The sequence below is a fragment of the Rutidosis leptorrhynchoides genome, chromosome 9, assembly GCF_046630445.1.
Source record: "Rutidosis leptorrhynchoides isolate AG116_Rl617_1_P2 chromosome 9, CSIRO_AGI_Rlap_v1, whole genome shotgun sequence".
Taxonomy (NCBI): Eukaryota; Viridiplantae; Streptophyta; class Magnoliopsida; order Asterales; family Asteraceae; genus Rutidosis; species Rutidosis leptorrhynchoides.
In genome coordinates this window covers 242,850,910-242,869,695 of record NC_092341.1, presented here as the reverse complement: position 1 = coordinate 242,869,695, position 18,786 = coordinate 242,850,910, and the positions used below count along the sequence as shown (strand labels likewise).

Sequence of the window (18,786 nt, the reverse complement as noted above, 5' to 3'; positions counted from 1 at the left end):
CATTTTACTTGTCCATAGTTAGCAGTCTAATAGTCCAATTGTCGAATGATCCAATAGTTCAACAGTTCAATATATTCATATATAATTTAATATACATAATTAATTAATACGTATCGTGACCCGTGTACCGGTCTCAGTGTCGATCACAACTCAAAGTATATATATATTTTGAAATCAACTCCAACCCTGTATAGCCAACTCCCACCTTCACATATAGAGTGCCTACGGTTGTTCCGAAATATATATATAGATGGGTCGATATGATAAGTCGAAACCTTGCATACGTGTCCCGTTATTTAAAGTGCGTAAAATAAATAAATATATATCATGACCCATTGCACAACGTGTTGTCTCAGAATTAATCCGACGTATTGTTGCACATGTGTCCCGACAGTATGTACAGTGCAGAAATTAAAATTGCGAGAATGTAAATTGCGATAAATTAAATGTTAGCCGGGAACAGTTAGCTAGGAACAGTTAGCGTGGATTCCTAACAATATTTCAATTTAGTTAATTCGTCTGTTTCTAACAAATTTTATTTTGTCCAATGTTTTCTTCTTTATGCCACTTGTTGGATTCTGATAGGTCAAAATCCAAATATGAAATTTGAATGAAAATGGTTATTCTGGAGTGAGCGGATACGAATATCGGTGGTTGTAAGTAAGATAATAGATAACCGTTGAATCAGATTCGAAGAATGTACTGTGTAACGTATTAATGTGAATTCTAAATATTCCTCGGGTACTACCCACCCGTTAAAATATTTTCATCATTAATAGTTTGTACGAAGGAATTTTTAATTACAATCTTTATGAAAATATACTTGCATATATATTTTCTTCGGATGTAATTATGAATTTAATGAATCAATAGAATATTAACTCATTTGATTTATTGTTAACGCTAGATTACATGATCTCTAAAACATTAGAGATTACATAATTGCCATGTCGAACGAAGGTAAATGAGGTAGAACAATACGTAGAACGAAATTAATCGATGTAGAACGATATGTAGAACGAAGATCATACTCGAAATACAGATGGTAATATTGAGGCGTGTGATGTTGATATTCGAGGTACAAATTGTGATGTTGAGAGTTACGCCGCGGTTATGGTTTAGGGATGATAAGGGTACTGTCGACGTCGATGATGGTGGTACTGATTATGCTGCTGGTGCTGCTGCTGATGTTCGTATCCTTCGCACCAGGTTCTCCAAAGTCGTCACACGAGCGCGTAGTTTGTTAACTTCTTCTAGTACTACAGGATGATTGACGGTTAAAGCGAGCGAATGAATAAGATTCGAGATATGGGATAGTATGTAATCGTGATGAGATACTCGGAAAAAAAAGGAAAGAAAATGGTTTCTCGAACAGGTTCGCCGGTAAGCGCTTCAGGTTGAAAAGGGAAATTTGGTGGAGGGAAGAGATCTTCAATGTGAAATGATTTTTCGGATATCGAATGATATTCTAGCTATATAGAATATCTATGTATAATACCAAAGATTTTGTAAACTACAGAGGAATTTACGGCATATGTCAGGCAAGTCTACAGATGCGCTAGGATATGAATTTTGTCTATACACTATCGATGCACTAAATGCAGTAAGACGTGTCTAGACTTAAGAATGATATGCAGACAATTTTCGACTAGAATGATAAGCAAAACTTTTTGACATGCAGACACAGTCGAAGTCCAGACTCACTAATGTATCCTATCAACTTACCAGTTAGACACACTAATGCAGACCTGGTTCGCTAAGACCAACGCTCTGATACCAACTTTAACAACCGGTCCTAATCCTCCTGGACGGAGTCATCAACAGTTGGTCCCATTGCGATGATCGACTCCAAGTAATGTCCTTAACATGAGCAAATGCACAGCGGAAGACTTAATTTATACCATACTGTATTTTGTAGTAAAAATACATATAACATCATTGAACAGTTGTAGGGTTGACCTCGGATTCACGAACCTTAGGAGCATTTAAAAAGACATAAACTGTCTGGGACGGGACTCGAACTCGCGACCTCTCGGTTAAACCCAAACGTTCAACCGTCCCTCTGTCCTTGCATTTCTGATTCAACACTCTCTATAACATATTTAACTTACTGTTTCTTCATCATCTAATTATTATTTTATGTATCATTACCATTTATTAACCATCATCTCCTAACATCATTTTAGATTTCCTCTACCATCATCATCATAATATCATATATATATCGATATCATTCACCCATCATCTTAAATCTTAATCATCATTATCTTTAAAAATATACACCTTCATGTATCACCATCATCCTCCGGTTATCATCATCGAAGATCAATATCATCATCATCATTAATCAGTAATAGAAATAGAAGTATAATTAATGTGTTTGTGGGTTTGTGGATATGTTGAAATCGATTTATAACAGATCAACAACCCATGGATTTTGCAAGTAATGACCCACGTTTCAAGTCCAAATAAGAGAATAAAAATAGACCCATGAACAAATGGGATTCTCTCAGCCCAACTAAACAAAGGTATAGGGCAACTCGAAGTCCAGCAGCAACAAACCTTGGTCGTAATATAAAAAAATAGGGTGTCAGTGTAGGGTTTTTTTTTTATATCAGAAATATATGGAATACTTTACAGATCATATTCCACTAGCGAAACCTTGATGGATAGCCAGCAATTTATTTATAATACTTTGTAAACTCAATTATCTCCTATCCTCCTTTTCTTTACTGCTCAACGTCACTCCACTTCTTTCATTCTTGTTATTAGGAACTGATTACATCACATAGCAAGAACAGGTGATCGAGTGGTTTACATATGGTGAAGTTCGAATGAAAACAGAACACTGCAGCAGTCAAAACAGAAGGAGATAGCGGCGAATAATAGCAGTAGCAGGTGTTTGAGAGAAAAGATTTTGCAAGGTTATTTATGGTGGTGATATTTGATGGTTGTGTTCTAGTGGTGGTGAGGGTTGTTTGTAAGAAAACAGAAAGCAGTAGTAGAAGTATAAAGAGGGTGCTCGGTTTGTATAATAGACATGTAAGTGGTTGTGTTTAATTGTGAGTTTATGTGGTGAGATGAAACGGTTTAGGGTGTTGGCGGTTTTACTTTGGTGATGGTGGCCGGATAGTGGTGGTTCAAGGTGTCCTATGGTTGTGAGGAGAAGAAAATAAAGGTGTCGGGTGATGGGTTGTCAAGGGTGATGATGGTAACAAGTTGGTTCAATTATGATGATCGATTCGATTGAGTTGTGATGGTTTAGGGTGATCATGTGTGGTAATGGTGGTGGTTTTGGTGATTTCATCATGAAACAGGTAACGATAGTAGCCATATGTTGTCGTGACCAAAGGTCTTCGGTTTGTTATGATTCGAAACAGAAAGATCATTAAAGAAACACTCAATGGTTAAGAAGGATTCTCAGACTAGATTAGTAGGGAGAGAAAAAGAGAAATATATGGTGATCGAAGGGGTGATTCTTGATAACACTCGGTGCCATATTGTATTAATTTATAGCCCAATTTGATCGACAGCCAATTCTCCTCAAGGATAGAAATATAATTAAAATAAATAAAGGTGAAACTGATTGTTTTGGTTGTATCTTGAACTAGAGATTCCTTTCGTACCAAACTTTGAAATGTAAAACAATCAACAACAGGTTGAAAATGATAACAAACATAAATACGTAATTTTTATATTTAATTTTCTTTATACCAGTTGGTTATACATCCATATATCTATGTATGTATTTGTATCGATATATATATATATATATATATATATATATATATATATATATATATATATATATATATATATATATATATATATAAATAAAACAGTAAGTATAAGTCTGTTTATATGTATATAATCCATAATTGGATAATTACAAGTATAAATGTGCAATATTATTAATAATGAAATAATGAAATTATTAGTAACAAATCTAGTATCAATAGATAATAATTAATGTTAATTTTAACAATAGTGCAAATTTTAATAAATTTAACTAATAATAATAATAATTTTATTAATGATGCAAATAATAATACCAGTTATTATAATATTAATATTATTATTATTAATAATATAAATTAGATCTTATATATATATTTTATTTACAATTAGTTGTTCGTGAATTGCCAGGCTTGGTCAAAGGGTAACTGATTATCCGAATATAGATTTCAAACATTCTAGACTTAACATTACAGATTTTTGCTTATCGTGTCGGAAACATATAAAGATTAGGGTTTAAATTTGGTCGGAAATTTCCGGGTCGTTACAAAATATGCCTAACACAACTCACTCTAAAGCTTCCAACGAGTACACACATGCTGGAACAACCACGCTGGCATTTTCACCTACGGTTCCGGTGAATCCTTCTCACCAATCCTTTGGCGATTTCCTTCCAAGTTTAATTTTTTCTACTGATTTAAGGTCTGAAGCTTCTAACCCTATTTTAATGGTATCCGGATCTGCGAACTCGGTCAATGGTCATAATGTCAGAAACTTACGTCCTGCCAATGATGGTTTCTCCAATCACACGAATCTTTCTGTTTTCATTGGACGCATTGATAAAACAGTAACTCGTCATACGGTGGAGTCGGTTTTCGGAAAATTAGGCACGATTTCGGAGGTTAATATTTGGCCGGGACGTAGGTACTCCTTCGTCTCTTACGTTTATGGCGCGTCCGCCATGAAAGCCATCTCTGAGCTTAATAGTTCTTTAATTTTTGGAAAACCAATTTGTGTGGGGGCTCCGAAACGTCGTATGTTTGGATCTCCTACTCGTGACAAGTTTCATTCAATTAACACTCTTAGATGCAAGATCATCCCTAACACGGAAATCATAGACAGGTTGAATCTCTCAGTGTTGTTAGTTGATTCGTTACCCTTGGTTGATGTGAAAGTTTCAAGCTTTTTGATTTCATGTAAAGCTCAAGTAACGAGTATTAGCACGGTTGGTTCTTTCGAGCGAGTGTTGGTGTGCGGAGATGGTGATAGTTTCAATAATATCATCTCATCTAAGTCTGAGGACTTCTTGTTGATTCGTCCCTTATCGAAATTCGCCAATTCTTATTTTAGATTCGCGTGGATTGAAGTATTGGGCATCACGATAATGTGCGCTTACAAAAAGAACGTGGAAGAAATATCCGATCTATTTGGTGAGGTGATCCACATCGCAACATCTTCCTCTTCGTTAAGTAATGTGGGATCCATGTTCGCTTTCATCAAATCAGGGTCTCCTAAGCATATTCATGGCTCGGTACACGTTGATATTAAGGATAAGGATGGCTCTAAATGTTACATTTGGGTGTCGGAGATCTCGGATACCTCTAGTTTATCGAGCATTCTTTCTAATACTTTTGATTACAAGCTTTTCGAATCTACAAACAGATTTGTGGTTTCTAGTTGTGCATCGTCAGAATTGAGGGTTGATCATGTAGCAGATGAGCTTCAAGCTAATCATACCTTTTATTCCTCCCAATTTTGTGATGCTACCTCGAAAGTTAACGGTTTGTTATCTGCTTCAATGATATCTGATCTTGATTCTGTGCCCGTGAGTAATAATATTAATGGGCTGTCAATTAACTGTTCAAACGAGCCGGGTCCTAGAGTTGGGCCAGTTGCTGCTGAGGATGGAGCTAATATTCAGTTTAGGTACTTTGATAAGGCTACTATTGGGCCGAATCTGGTTACTCCTACGTGAATGTTTAAACCAGAATTTACTTCTACTGCAGCTTCTTTATCGAATTGTTCTCCTGGGCCAGATGTTGGGCCTGAATTGGGCTCGTTTTCTGTTGAGACCGTAGCTATCCCGGATAATGTTTAGGTTAACGAAGATAACATTACGTTTGCAGATAGGTTGACTCGTTTAAAGATGGAGAAGAAGAAAAGAAAGGAAGAGTCAAAGGCGAATTGAGTAGACGACACGATAGAAGATAGGCTATCACCAATTTTAATTGGGCGTAGTGGAAGGATGTATTGCGATTGCGAGGATCTCGCGTGTGAAGGTTACTGCAAGTCGTGGTATGTTTTAAATAGAAAACTTCTTAGGAAACAATGCAAAGGTGTGAACTTGCTGTCGAGAAGAAACATCGCTTCTACCTCGAGTTCTTTTAAGCTCATTGATTATGAAGAAGATTTGGACTACAGGGGCTCCATTCAAAATTTATTTATGGCGGGTAAGATTGATAAGAAGAATGGATTTGTGGGCTCGGACGTTGACGTTTCTTCGGGGTCGGTTATAATGTCTGGCGAGGCCTTCGCGACTTTTGATAAAATGATGACGAGTATGGCCGAGAGTGAACCGGTCACTGATAACATTATAAACTCTAGTGAGATTCCGCGTCCATCGGTTAAGAATTTGAATCATCAAAAACGAAAGGAAAAAGTGGTTCAAGGCGCTGAAAGGGCGAAGTTCGGCGTGTTCATTAAGGATATTTGAGTTCCTTTATTTCGGTTTCTTGTTTCGTAGCGTTCTTTAGATTTTGTTTGTCATTGTATCCATATGCTTTCAGTTTTTGGTTGTGTTACTATTGATTTTTTGGTTTGGTGAGGCTCGGTATAGATAATTCGTTAGGTTAATGCTTTCTAGGTTCGAGCCTCATTAGGATCCTCTATCGTTCTTGTTAATTTCGTTTTCTTTTCGAAAACGTTTTCTGTTGTAATAAAAAGTTTTCGTTTTTTTCTCAAAAAAAAAAAAAAAAAAGAATATGGATCCAACCTAAATCAATAACTCTTCAAAACCCTCCATCCATCTAATGCCTCCACACACCAAAAGGTGAACACCCGGTTTGTAAGACCCTGTTCCTGTTTCAGTTGAATGGGACGTCGTCCAAGTTTTGGGACGTCGTCTAGTAAAGAAGTGTTGGACGCCGTCCAATATGTGGGATGCCGTCCAAAGTTTCTGACGGGCCAGCTGTGTAATTTTAAGATTTTAAAAGGGGTATGTTGGTTTTTTCACTTGGTGGCCGATTTTAAGCCACAAAAGGGCAAGGTTGAGCTCATTCAACATTATCCTCACCCAACTTATCCTCTCATCTTCAACCTCAAGTTCTAGAGAGAGAGAGAGAAGAGTGAGAAAGCTTGAGAAAAGGAAGAAGAAGCTTGAATCGATCAAAAGCTCGGGTTTTAAAGTTGTTCATCTCGCTTCTAGCTACGTTTTGGTTGTCGTGGTAAGTTCTAACTCCGAATTTCATTTGATAGATTTGATATTCAAGTTAGGGTTTTAGCTTGATTAGTTGTGAAACCCTTTTAGATGATGAAGTGGGTTTATGGTGACTAGTTATTGTGGTCACTTGGCGGGTTTTGGTTTGGTTGACGATTTGGCCATGTTTAGGCTTTGATATTGGGTTTAATCACTAGGTTTAGTGATTATGAAAGTGTTGGAACCCTTTTGGGAGTATTTGGTTGATTAATTTTGAAATGGGTCAAAATTAGGGTTTATGTGCCATTTTTGGGCAAGATGAGTGTTTAACACTTGTGTTCGGGTTTAATTGACGTATTAGGACCATTTTCACTTGTGTTAGTGATTATTGGTTAGTTTGGGCACGGTTTGTGCTTGGATGTGCATTTGGGTCTAAATTGCACTAAGTGTCAATCGAGTTGGTTTGTAAATCCACTCTAAATGTGTTGTTTGTATTGTGATAATGGAATAGGTACTTTCCATTGGCGAGTTGCGGATTATTCGGTTGCATTCATCAAGGCGACAAGGTGAGTGTTAATATCCTATGTGCATATGTATGTGTAGGATGGGTGTGAGTCGGGTGAAGTGGTTCTCGGTTATGGAGCTCACTTCACATATAGGTGGATTTGATGGACTTGTGTATAGATCCAATTGACACAGTTGTGCGTTTTGGTTGACCACCTTTGGCGAGGTGCATACCTTGTGTGTACGTTATCACATATGTTTGTGATGTGGATTATATAACCCCAATTGCGAAGTGTTGATATTGAGTTGTGATTTGGATAACCCCGATGATGTGGATTTTTATAATCCCGAGACCGTGGGTTTTGATTTGAGAAGTGAATCACTTGTGGATGCGGATTCACGATGACTCGTGTGGTTTCGGTCATCTTATTGAGGTAGTGATCTCGCGTGTATGCGGATTCACTAAGGCTCGTGTAGTTCGGCCAACCTCGATGTTGTTGTGATATTGAAGATAGTAGTATCGTGTGAATGTAGATTTACTAAGGCTCATGTAGTTCGGCCAATCTTCATCTTGGTATTGGATTAAGGGGTTAACCTTGGGCGGTTTACGCTTGTTATATATATATATATATATATATATATATATATATATATATATATATATATATATATATATATATATATATATATATCGTCGTACTATTGTGATGTAGCTAACCCTCCGGGTGTAGCTTGTTGGAGTTGTTCATAGCGTCGTTGGTGAACTTACTTGTTGATTATTAGCTTGTTGTATATCGGTTAAACGGTATGCTTAGATTGCTAGTCTTATACTTGGATGCTTCGGTATGTGCTATTATTTGTTTGTATGGCGTATCCATTTTATGCATATATATGTATGTAGTATATTCTCACTCACTAAGCGTTAGCTTACCCTCTCGTTGTTTACATTTTTATAGATTTGCATGAAGGCGGTGGCTCGGGTAAGCGTGGGGGCTAGTGAACTTGCGTAGTTTGCTTTAGAAGACTTGCTTTTGGATTTGATTAGGATTGGGTAGCGTATCCCCAATCACCATGCTCGGTCTATGTTTTGAATTGAACTAAATGGGTCGAAATGGTCACTTGTCGTAATTTGGGTCAATGTGGGCCCGGTGTAGTAAAACTCGATTTTATTGTGGAAATCTCTTAGTTTTAATTATTATAACACGTTGTGAAAACCGTTTCGTCTAAAAGTATCGGGAAGCGAGTTTTCCGTTCGCGTAAATTGGACTCCGGGGACAGCCCCTGGCAGTTCATTTGGACGTCGTCCCATTTGCTTGGACGCCGTCCTGCCCTTCACAACTGGACTCTGTCCAGATAACTGGACGCCGTCCAGATGCACTGAATTAGAGAAAAAAATTTAAGGCGTATTTTTTGTCGGATAACGGGTTGGGTCGTTAAAAGTGGTAGCAGATCATGGTCTAAGAGATTTAGGTGACTTGAGATAGGCGTCTAGACTTAGACTTTCGTGTGTGCTTATTTGTTGCAGGACTTGTAGGAGTACGGTTCGGAATGGAAATTTGGTTAGTGCCTTAATTTGTAGGTGGATTAACGGTCATATTAATATGCGGATGTTATTAATATACTATTGCATTGTGTTTGTATTTATGTTTGCACTACAACAAAAGTGTACATATAGGACACCCAAATTGGTCCTATAATGTCACTTTATAGGACCTTTTGGCCTGAAAGGACCAATAGGACATGTGTACCAACTAAGGCGGTCGTATAAAGTATAGACGCAAAAAAGTGTCCTAAAAGGTAATAAGATTATGAAACCAGTTATCGGGTCCTATAATATATATAACGACCACACAAAAAAGTCCTTACAAGTATGTATCGAGTGACTTCTACTTAGATTGGGACATACAAAAGGGTCCCAAAAGTAAAAAAAAAAATATATTAGTACCAACAAAGTGGTCCTATTTATGTTTTATATTTTTTAAGGACAAAAAAAAGGTCCCATTATTATGTTAATACCCAAATAAGAGTCCTATTATAAAAAAAATACTACATTAGTACCAATAAAAAAAGGTCCTAATGTATCGATATTCTTGTTTATTACCAAGAAAAAGGTCTCAATATACACAAATGTTACTTTAGTACCACATAATAGGGTCCTAATATAATAATTTTTAAGGTTAGGTAAACTAACAAAAGTCCTAATATATATTTCTTAAACCTTAAAACCACAAAATGGGTTCTAATACATAATAAGATGTTAATTTAGTACCAAATAAAGAGTCCTAATATAATATTTTCAATGTTGGTACCATTTAAAAAAGTCCTAAAACAATTGTATTGTTAGACAATATGGGGTCCTTTTAAGTGATAGTATTAAAACCACAAAATGAGTCCTTTCAAGTCATAGTAATTCCGAATAGGTTCGGTTCGGATATTCGGGTCCGATTCGAGTTGTTTTATGAATCAGGTATTCGGATCGGGTTAATTATTTGGGCCCGGATCGGATTATTGGATCCATATATTCGGGCCTGATTCAATTTAATTCAAATTTTCGACATCCAATTAATAATTTCTATTAAAAATAATTATAAAATAAAACATAATCATATTATAATAAATTGTACTCATAAATTGAAAAACACCAAACATTAAAAATTCATAGATAATCCAACATATCAATACTAAAATAACATTCGACAAAGAAAATAAAAACAACGAAAAGTAACGAAGAACGTCTTCGATCAACACATCTTTATTAATTCAAGGGTACCACCTACAAAAAAAAAATATTCATATATTTATAAGCATAAAAGTGCATGTTATAAATAAAAATTAATATTATCAAAAATTTATGATAGACATACCGATATGAACGTAGAAGGCCACGCGATAGTTACGCCCGTAGCTTCTTCAACTTTCTTAATCAGATCAAATGGCCTAACCACATCAGCACCTTTTTTAAGGACATGTTGAAGATGTACCCCACACCAATCATCTCCAATCTCTACACCGCCAATTACCTCAGTTGGATCCAACGTCCTCAACCATCCTCTTCCTACCTTCTCACTAGGGTTAAGTATATTGTGCAAAAAAACTTCATCTCCAACCTAGAAATAAGTATGCAATAAGCAGTTATGAATGTTAAAGGCAAATATCAAACACATTAAGGTGTTAAATAGAACAATACCTTAAGAAGTGGAGCAACATTGACTACAGTGAGGCCCTGTGGTGTTGTGCTATCTTCAACAACTGAACCATCCTTACGTGCCAACTGTTCTTTCAGATATACATTTTCTTCAGTAAGTTCTTTGTTCTCCGACTTGAGTTGAATGTTCTCCATACAAACAACATTACGACTTGGTAATTTACCCCAAAGATCAGAAGCCCGAACACCTAATCCATACATATCCGCTGCACCATATTTATTCTTACCCATAACTTGGGAAAAAACATCATCTAGACCAGGCTTATCCGTTGAACCTTCAGGCAGTGTTTTAGCTAGCTCGTCCATGTTTGTCTGTATTAATTTAGATAATACAAGAGTTATATACACAAAAAGATCAATCCCTACTAACATGTGTGATCAGTGTGACAATGGCCATGACGTGCTGATTAACTATAATTTACAGAATAAGAAAAGATCAATCCCTACTAACATGTGTGATCAGTGTGACAATGGCCATGACGTGCTGATTAACTGTAATTTACAGAATAAGATATATCCATAGAAACAAGTCTCATCATGCCCATGACATGATAATTACAGCTGCACTACATATATATATATCTATCAACTATATTGCAATCTGAATTTATATTAATACATACAATTGCGATTTTTGCTGCCTGACTTTTAGTATTGCCTCCTCTGGAAAAACATCTTCGAAACATATCCATTCGAGTTGGAGATTTTCCCTCTTTAGCCTGTTAGAATAAAAAAATAAAAAAATAAGTACAAACAATTGATATCCTAATACTATAGTAACAATTGCCCCTCAAAATTACCTTTATCTCCGCACGTATACGTGCATAACTCTTTTTACCGGTCAGCTGCACCATTTTCTTTTTTGCCCGATTTGCTTTATTTTTCGAACTTAGCTCCTGAAATAGTAATTGTAAATATCGTATTTTGTAAGCAAATAATATTATTAGCTTGTGAATTTTTTTCATACCTTATCCCTTTCATTATTCCAATAAGTTACAAGTAGCTTCCAATGATCTCTCTGCATTTCTTTAGGCCTTGATTTTACTTGCTTCTTAAATGATTTTTCTGAATCCCAGTATTTCTTCTTTAATCTTGCCCTCCAGTTTTTCATTTTCCTCCCAATTGATTTGAGCATCCAAGTATTAGCATGTTCGGGAATAACAAACTTTGTCTAGATACAAAATATATCAGTTGATATAATTAAAATAGATTATGTCATTAAGATGCAAATACGACTTTATATTATTTTATACCCTTAAATGTTGAAGCATCTCTTGCTTATTTTTGGCAGAAACTTTAGTCCATGGTAAATAAATTGGACAATGCTTGCAACTCCTTGCAATGATTCCCAGGGCATGGGTGAGTTTACTAGCATTTTCATTGATATGTTGACCGTGGCTATTAACTTCAATATTAATTCGAAAGCCAGGTTTTTGATTCCAGACTTTTGGCATACTTGTAGGTCCCCTCTTTCTTGCCACTTGACCTAAAAAAAGAAATCATGATTTTTAATATAAGTTTATACGATAATAAATATATCATATAACCAACACGTTCGATTAAATAAAATAAACAAAACAGAAATTACCCGACTCACTGTTTCTTTGTGGATTCTGAACGACAGCTTCTGTCTCATCTTCATTAAGCTCATTGTTGTTAATCACTTCTGTATTGGAATAATAGTAATTTGTGTAACAGTAAAAAGTGGTAATGAAAATTAATATACATGATACTAGACAGAAAATAAAACTTCATTCAAGTATATTAACAAAACCTGTTTCTGTTTTCGGTTCGCGAAAGTCATAAACTACAAACTCATCATCATCTTCATAACTATAAGTTCCATCGTTGTAATTCTGTTCATTTTCATCATCTCTAACATCTTCAAGAGTAACATCATCATCATCATAGTCATGATCTCTCAACCCTGTGTCTACTGAATAGTCACTTTTTTCAAAAACAGGTACTGCATTCTTATCTGTACATACATACAATTTATGAGTTTCACCAATAACTGTGATATTAACCAATGTTCATCATATATAAAATGTGTGTACCATCTAAGTATCAACTCACCTTTTGTGACTAATCCACTAGATGTATTCCCTTTTTTTGGAATCTTATCAACTTGTTGAGAATTTTTTTTGAGGCCTTGCTCAAAATCTTCGACGCTACTCTTTGTTGCCCTCATTGTAGCATTTGGTTATCCCTTTGTCATTTCGGATTGAGATGATAACGCACGGGAGCTTTTAGGATCAACAACAACTCTTTTGTTTGAAAGATTTGATTGTCGTGTTGAGTAGGTGGGTGTAATGGATTTAGTATGTTGTTTCTGTATCAATATAAATGTCATTGAACATTATTATAAAATGTAACATATTGTCTTAGTTTGTAAACAATACCTTCTTAGAAGCTCTAACTGTTTTAGCAGTTTCTTCATTATGTTGGTTATCATCATCTTCAGATATGGAATCAGGCATATAGTCTTCATCATTTCCTGTAGCATCCAATATCTTTTGTTTCCTTTTTTTGATTTATCACTACCTGACTTCTTTCGTAGATCAGTGGCAAGATCTGACAAAGCTGTTAGTTTTGCTTGGTTTTCTGCCATCCTCTTTCGTCCGAGTTGTTCATACTGCATCATACTTGACACTGACGTAACATATTGTTTTTGCTTGCTGTTCTTCTCCATTCTAAAAAAATAGAACGATGTATATAACAATAATAAGCAATTATATAATGTAAAATCTATTAAAGTAGATTGGAACATCAATGTAAACAACATTCTAAAACATGGCTCTGTATGATTTACAGCAGTATATTATGAACATAAATATACAATATATACTGCATATATCTAATAAGCACAATTTTGAACAAAATTTTAATTATATATGAATTTCAACAACAAAAAAATCTGTTTGCAAGATATAAAGTTATAAATGTCATCTTTTAACATGATTAAATTAACAAAATAATGTTTCATATAATCATATTAACGAGAAAATAGATTTCCAACAGAGTTATTATCAACAGATTATAAAAACAAAACAAATCAATGTTTAAACAATAAAATGGTTAAAATCAATATATATGATACTGTTAGCAACAGATAGATAAACAATCAAACATAATTAAGTTTAAACGAACAAAAATAGATTTACAATAAGCAACTAGATCTAGAATCCGTAATCACATACCTTTTTTTACAACAAATCGACAATGAACTCACCGATACTTCTTTGGTAAAATACGGTATGAATTGAAAGAGGTTAAAATGCTTTATAATTGATCCTCATTTCGTTTGGCGCCTTAGAAGTAACTCAATGAAAATAATACCGCCAATCCCAATTTTTTCAAGAACCTCTAGGGTTTGAAGAGATCTCCGTGAATTTTGCATTTGAGTAACTGGTGGCATTGACTTGGTATTGTGAAGAGCAGTTATTTTTGGAAGATATATCTCGATTCTCAATCTCAGTAATTGTTAAATATATAAATATAAATAAAATGGTGTTTAATCATAAATTATAACATAAAGTATATAATTATATTTATATATCTTAGTATAGTGTAAGTATATATATATATATATATATATATATATATATATATATATATATATATATATATATATATATATATATATATAAAACTAAACATCATTAATATTATATTTTTAAGTTTATATAAGAAATGGACACATATATAATCTAAATACTTAGTAAATATATTTGACAAGTCATTTAGTTTTAATTTTTTAAGTGATTAAGAAGTTAATTTGTAAAATAATGAATCTTTAATTATGATAGTAAGTTACTTAGACACTGTGAGAATTGTACTGTGTATGAAATGTTTTACATTAGTTGAAGTAATAAATAATTGATAAATTTAAGTTATACGACCGTTCACCAATATGTTGGCTATATCTGTGTGTATATATACTAATATACTAATTACTTATAAAATCAAAACCCGTAATCAGTACCGATCATACTGATAATATGTACAAACCATAAAATCTAACCACTATATCTGTGTATACCGATCACTAATATACCTTAAAGCCTAACCACTAAACCCTAATCACTAAACTAAACCCTAATCACTAAACTTAATAGCTCAGACCATAAAACTCTAATTGTAATAAAACATTTATACCCAAACTCTAAAACATAACTCGTAAACCATGAACCTGCCTGTAATCCCTAACCCTAGACTATCCTTAATTCATAGACCTTAACCCCTAAACTATTGACCCTAAACTAAAAATCCCAAACTTATATAAACCTAAGATCATCAATGATCGTATCATATATAGTTAACCACTTTAACCCCAAACTTAAAACACAATAACCCTTAAAGCTTAACCCATAAACACTAAACAGTAAATCTAACACTGTAACCCCTAACCACCAAATATTATAACCTAAACCATAACCATTAAAGTAGCAAACCCTAAACACTAAATTCGATCAATATTACCATAAAACTCTACAACACATAAACCCTAAAATCTAAAACATAACTCGTAAATCATGAACCGTGCCATAAGCCCTATTCATATTCCTAATCCTAATTACCATTAATCGGGCCGTAAGCCCGAATCATATCCCTAACCCCCAAATCTAATTATTAAACCTTAATTACCATTATATATATTAAAACCAAACCCTAGACACTAAATTGAATCAATATATACATAAAACCATAAAAATCTAATAAACATAAACCCCAAAAGCTAAAACATAACTTGTAAACCATCATGAACGAGCTCGTAAGCCCTAACCATAGACCAGTATCCCTAAGCCTTATATATACCTGACCCCTACACTATTGACCCTAAACTAAATATCCTAAACTATAAACTAAAGATTATCATTATCTTATATAATTAACCATTTAAACCCCAAACTCAAAACACATTAACCTTTTAAGCCTAACCCATAAACACTAAACAGTAAATTTAATACTATAACTCTAACCCCCAAATCTTATACCCTAAATCATAACCTTCAAAACTAAACCCTAAACACTAAATTCGCATTCTCTATCTATATGTATACATGTATATATGCCAATGATAAAATTGTAGTGTAAAGAAAAGTATAGGTTAAAAGTAATTTATATATCAAAATATTTTATAAATAAAAACTATATGTTAAAAAATTTACATAATTTTATTTATTTTGTTAAAACTAAATATATTTGAAAAAAGTAATGTATATAAAAGATATTTAAGTATATATATATATATATATATATATATATATATATATATATATATATATATATATATATATATATATATATATATATATATATATATATATTGTTAGATAAATGTTTTTTCTATGTTTTTTATATATATTTGTTAAAACTATACACATATACATGTTAATAAAATAAAATATATCTTCATGATTTATACTATAAAAATAAATAAATAATAATTAATAACACTATTTTTGTATATGATCATATGATTTCACTGAATATATCAATATCAATTTCAATTACGCTTTATCCCTTAAGACTTCCTTCTATATTGAATCACTTCAATTCTCGAATTTCTGCGACTCTGGTTTCTTTACATCTCGAATTGCACTTAGATCACTAGGTTATTTTCAATTACCAGAATAATTTAATTTACTCTGTATTTTTCTTACTTTCTTAGACGTTGTACTCCACCAGGTTACATATCTTATGTATAATAAACTGATTCTATGAACATTTTTTAATAAATAATTCTATAATTATGTTTGATTTGATATAACTGAGATATACGATTCTGTAAATGTGTTTTAATATTTTATATGTATAAACAACTGATTCAATGAATCTGTTTTATTTACTACAGTTCTATTATGGACCCGAGTTGGTTGTATTTCACAAGAGAATCTGAAACGTATGAAAAAGGACTAGATAAATATCTTGATTATATGTTTAAAACAGAAGCCATGAATGGTCAGATATCATGTCCTTGCAAAGACTGCCGGGACATGTTATGGGTTGAGCGGGATGATGCTAAAACGCATCTGATATGTGTTGGGTTTATAAAAGGGTATAGATTTCCAGCTGCTGTTACCAAACAATTTGATAGTCCTATGATGGATGCCGAAGATGATATGAGTGGATTGGTTCAAGGCGCCTTCCACTGGTTTAGCGATGACGAAGAAGAAAATGAAAATCTAAGTATACCAAACATAAATGCTGAACGGTTTTATAATGTATTGAGAGATTTAAAGAAAGAACTTTATCCTGGATGTAAAAAATTCAGTGTACTCTCTTTTATAATCAGACTATACCATTCTAAGTGTGTTGGTAAATGTAATGACAAAGGATTCAATATGATTCTTGATACAGTGAGGGAAGCCTTCCCTGATGCTACCATACCAAAGTCTTTGTATGAAGTAAGGAAGATAATAAGAGACTTGGGGCTTGGTTATGAGAAAATTGATGCATGTGAAAATGATTGTATGTTGTATTGGAAAGAAAACAAGGATAAAACAAAATGTGACGTATGTAAAAAGTCAAGATATAAAGAAAGTGGACAAGGTAATGAAGATGATCAGTCCAACACATCAGATGATAATGGTCAGAAGATTGGGGCAAAAGTTTTACGCTATTTTCCGCTCATACCCCGGCTGCAAAGATTGTTTATGTCACCTAAAACGGCAGTCACCATGAGATGGCATGAAGAGGGTCGTACGAAAGACGGTTTTTTGAGGCATCCAGCTGACTCACCTGCTTGGAAAACATTAGATTCCATTAACCCTGTATTTGCTAAAGATGTTCGTAATGTCAGGCTAGGTTTAGCAAGTGATGGGTTTAACCCATTTGGAAATAAGAATCTTTCGCATAGTACATGGCCAGTAGTATTGATACCATATAATCTACCTCCATGGTTGTGCATGAAAAAACCATACATCTTGCTAACTTTACTTATACCTGGCCCATGTGCTCCGAGTAATAATATAGATGTCTATATGAGACCATTAGTGGATGAGCTTAAGGAGTTGTGGGATACTGGAGTAATGACCTATGACTCATCAACAAAGACTAATTTCTGCATATGTGAACCTATCAGGATGGAGCACTAAAGGTCAACTTTCATGTCCTTGTTGTCATAAATATACCATATCACAATGGTTAACTTTTGGCAAAAAATTTTACTTCATGGGACATACTGACCTAGAAATACCACTACCTTATTTAACGGGGGCAGAAGTCCTTGAAGAGCTAAATGGTTGTGTGTTCAAATTTGGAAAACTTGTTAAGGATAATCAAGATCTACCATATAACTGGAAGAAGCGGAGTATCTTTTTTGAGTTACCTTACTGGGAAAAAAACTTGATACGCCATAATTTAGATGTAATGCATACTGAGAAGAATGTATGTGACAACGTCGTAGGAACTTTACTGAATATAGACGGAAAAACCAAAGATCATTTAAAAGCACGTCGTGATTTAAAAGCAATGGGTATTAGAAAGGAACTTCATCCTCAAAATTTACCAAACGACAAAGTGTATTTGCCACCTGCTTGTTACTCATTGTCTAAAAATGAAAAAGAAAGATTTTATGAGGTTTTTAAGGGTGTGAAAGTTCTCGATGGCTATGCAGCTAATATATCTCGATGCATTCAGCTAAAACCTCCTAAAATGTCTAACCTTAAAAGTCATGATAATCATATTTTGATGCAACAGTTGCTTCACGTGGCCATACGAGATGTTTTACCTAAGCATGTCCATTCTGTTGTGATGAATCTATGTCGGTACTATAGACAGTTATGCTCAAAAGTTCTAAATCCAAATGATTTGGTTCAAATGGAACATGATATTGTAAAAATCCTTCGTGATTTAGAAAGGATTTTTACACCATCATTCTTTGACGTAATGGTTCACCTTGCTTCAGAGGCAAAATTAGGAG

At 34.0% G+C, this 18,786-nt stretch overlaps 2 protein-coding genes across 2 annotated transcripts; one reads left to right on the top strand and one right to left on the bottom strand.

Annotated features, from left to right (window-relative positions):
* Positions 1 to 10,409: 10,409 nt before the first annotated feature.
* On the bottom strand, positions 10,410 to 13,050 carry LOC139868635 (uncharacterized). The gene is made up of 10 exons (XM_071856967.1): positions 12,936 to 13,050; positions 12,634 to 12,837; positions 12,457 to 12,525; positions 12,113 to 12,345; positions 11,827 to 12,030; positions 11,660 to 11,755; positions 11,483 to 11,578; positions 10,842 to 11,171; positions 10,519 to 10,761; positions 10,410 to 10,427 (listed from the first exon to the last, which is right to left on the bottom strand). The coding sequence occupies exons 1-10, from the start codon at positions 13,048 to 13,050 to the stop codon at positions 10,410 to 10,412; spliced, it is 1,608 nt and encodes a 535-aa protein (XP_071713068.1).
* Positions 13,051 to 16,723: 3,673 nt separating this feature from the next.
* Positions 16,724 to 17,959, top strand: LOC139868634 (uncharacterized). The gene has a single exon (XM_071856966.1). The coding sequence runs from the start codon at positions 16,724 to 16,726 to the stop codon at positions 17,957 to 17,959; it is 1,236 nt and encodes a 411-aa protein (XP_071713067.1).
* Positions 17,960 to 18,786: the final 827 nt, after the last annotated feature.

Bases quoted from the DNA above. Each gene is read 5' to 3' on its own strand.
- LOC139868635 (XM_071856967.1), bottom strand. From the start codon at position 13,050: ATGAGGGCAACAAAGAGTAGCGTCGAAGATTTTGAGCAAGGCCTCAAA. The intron at 12,031-12,112 runs GTATAAAATAAT...TTTTGTATCTAG, and splicing joins AGATGCTTCAACATTTAAGG to ACAAAGTTTGTTATTCCCGA. The intron at 11,579-11,659 runs GTAATTTTGAGG...TTATTCTAACAG, and splicing joins GTATACGTGCGGAGATAAAG to GCTAAAGAGGGAAAATCTCC.
- LOC139868634 (XM_071856966.1), top strand. From the start codon at position 16,724: ATGGACCCGAGTTGGTTGTATTTCACAAGAGAATCTGAAACGTATGAA.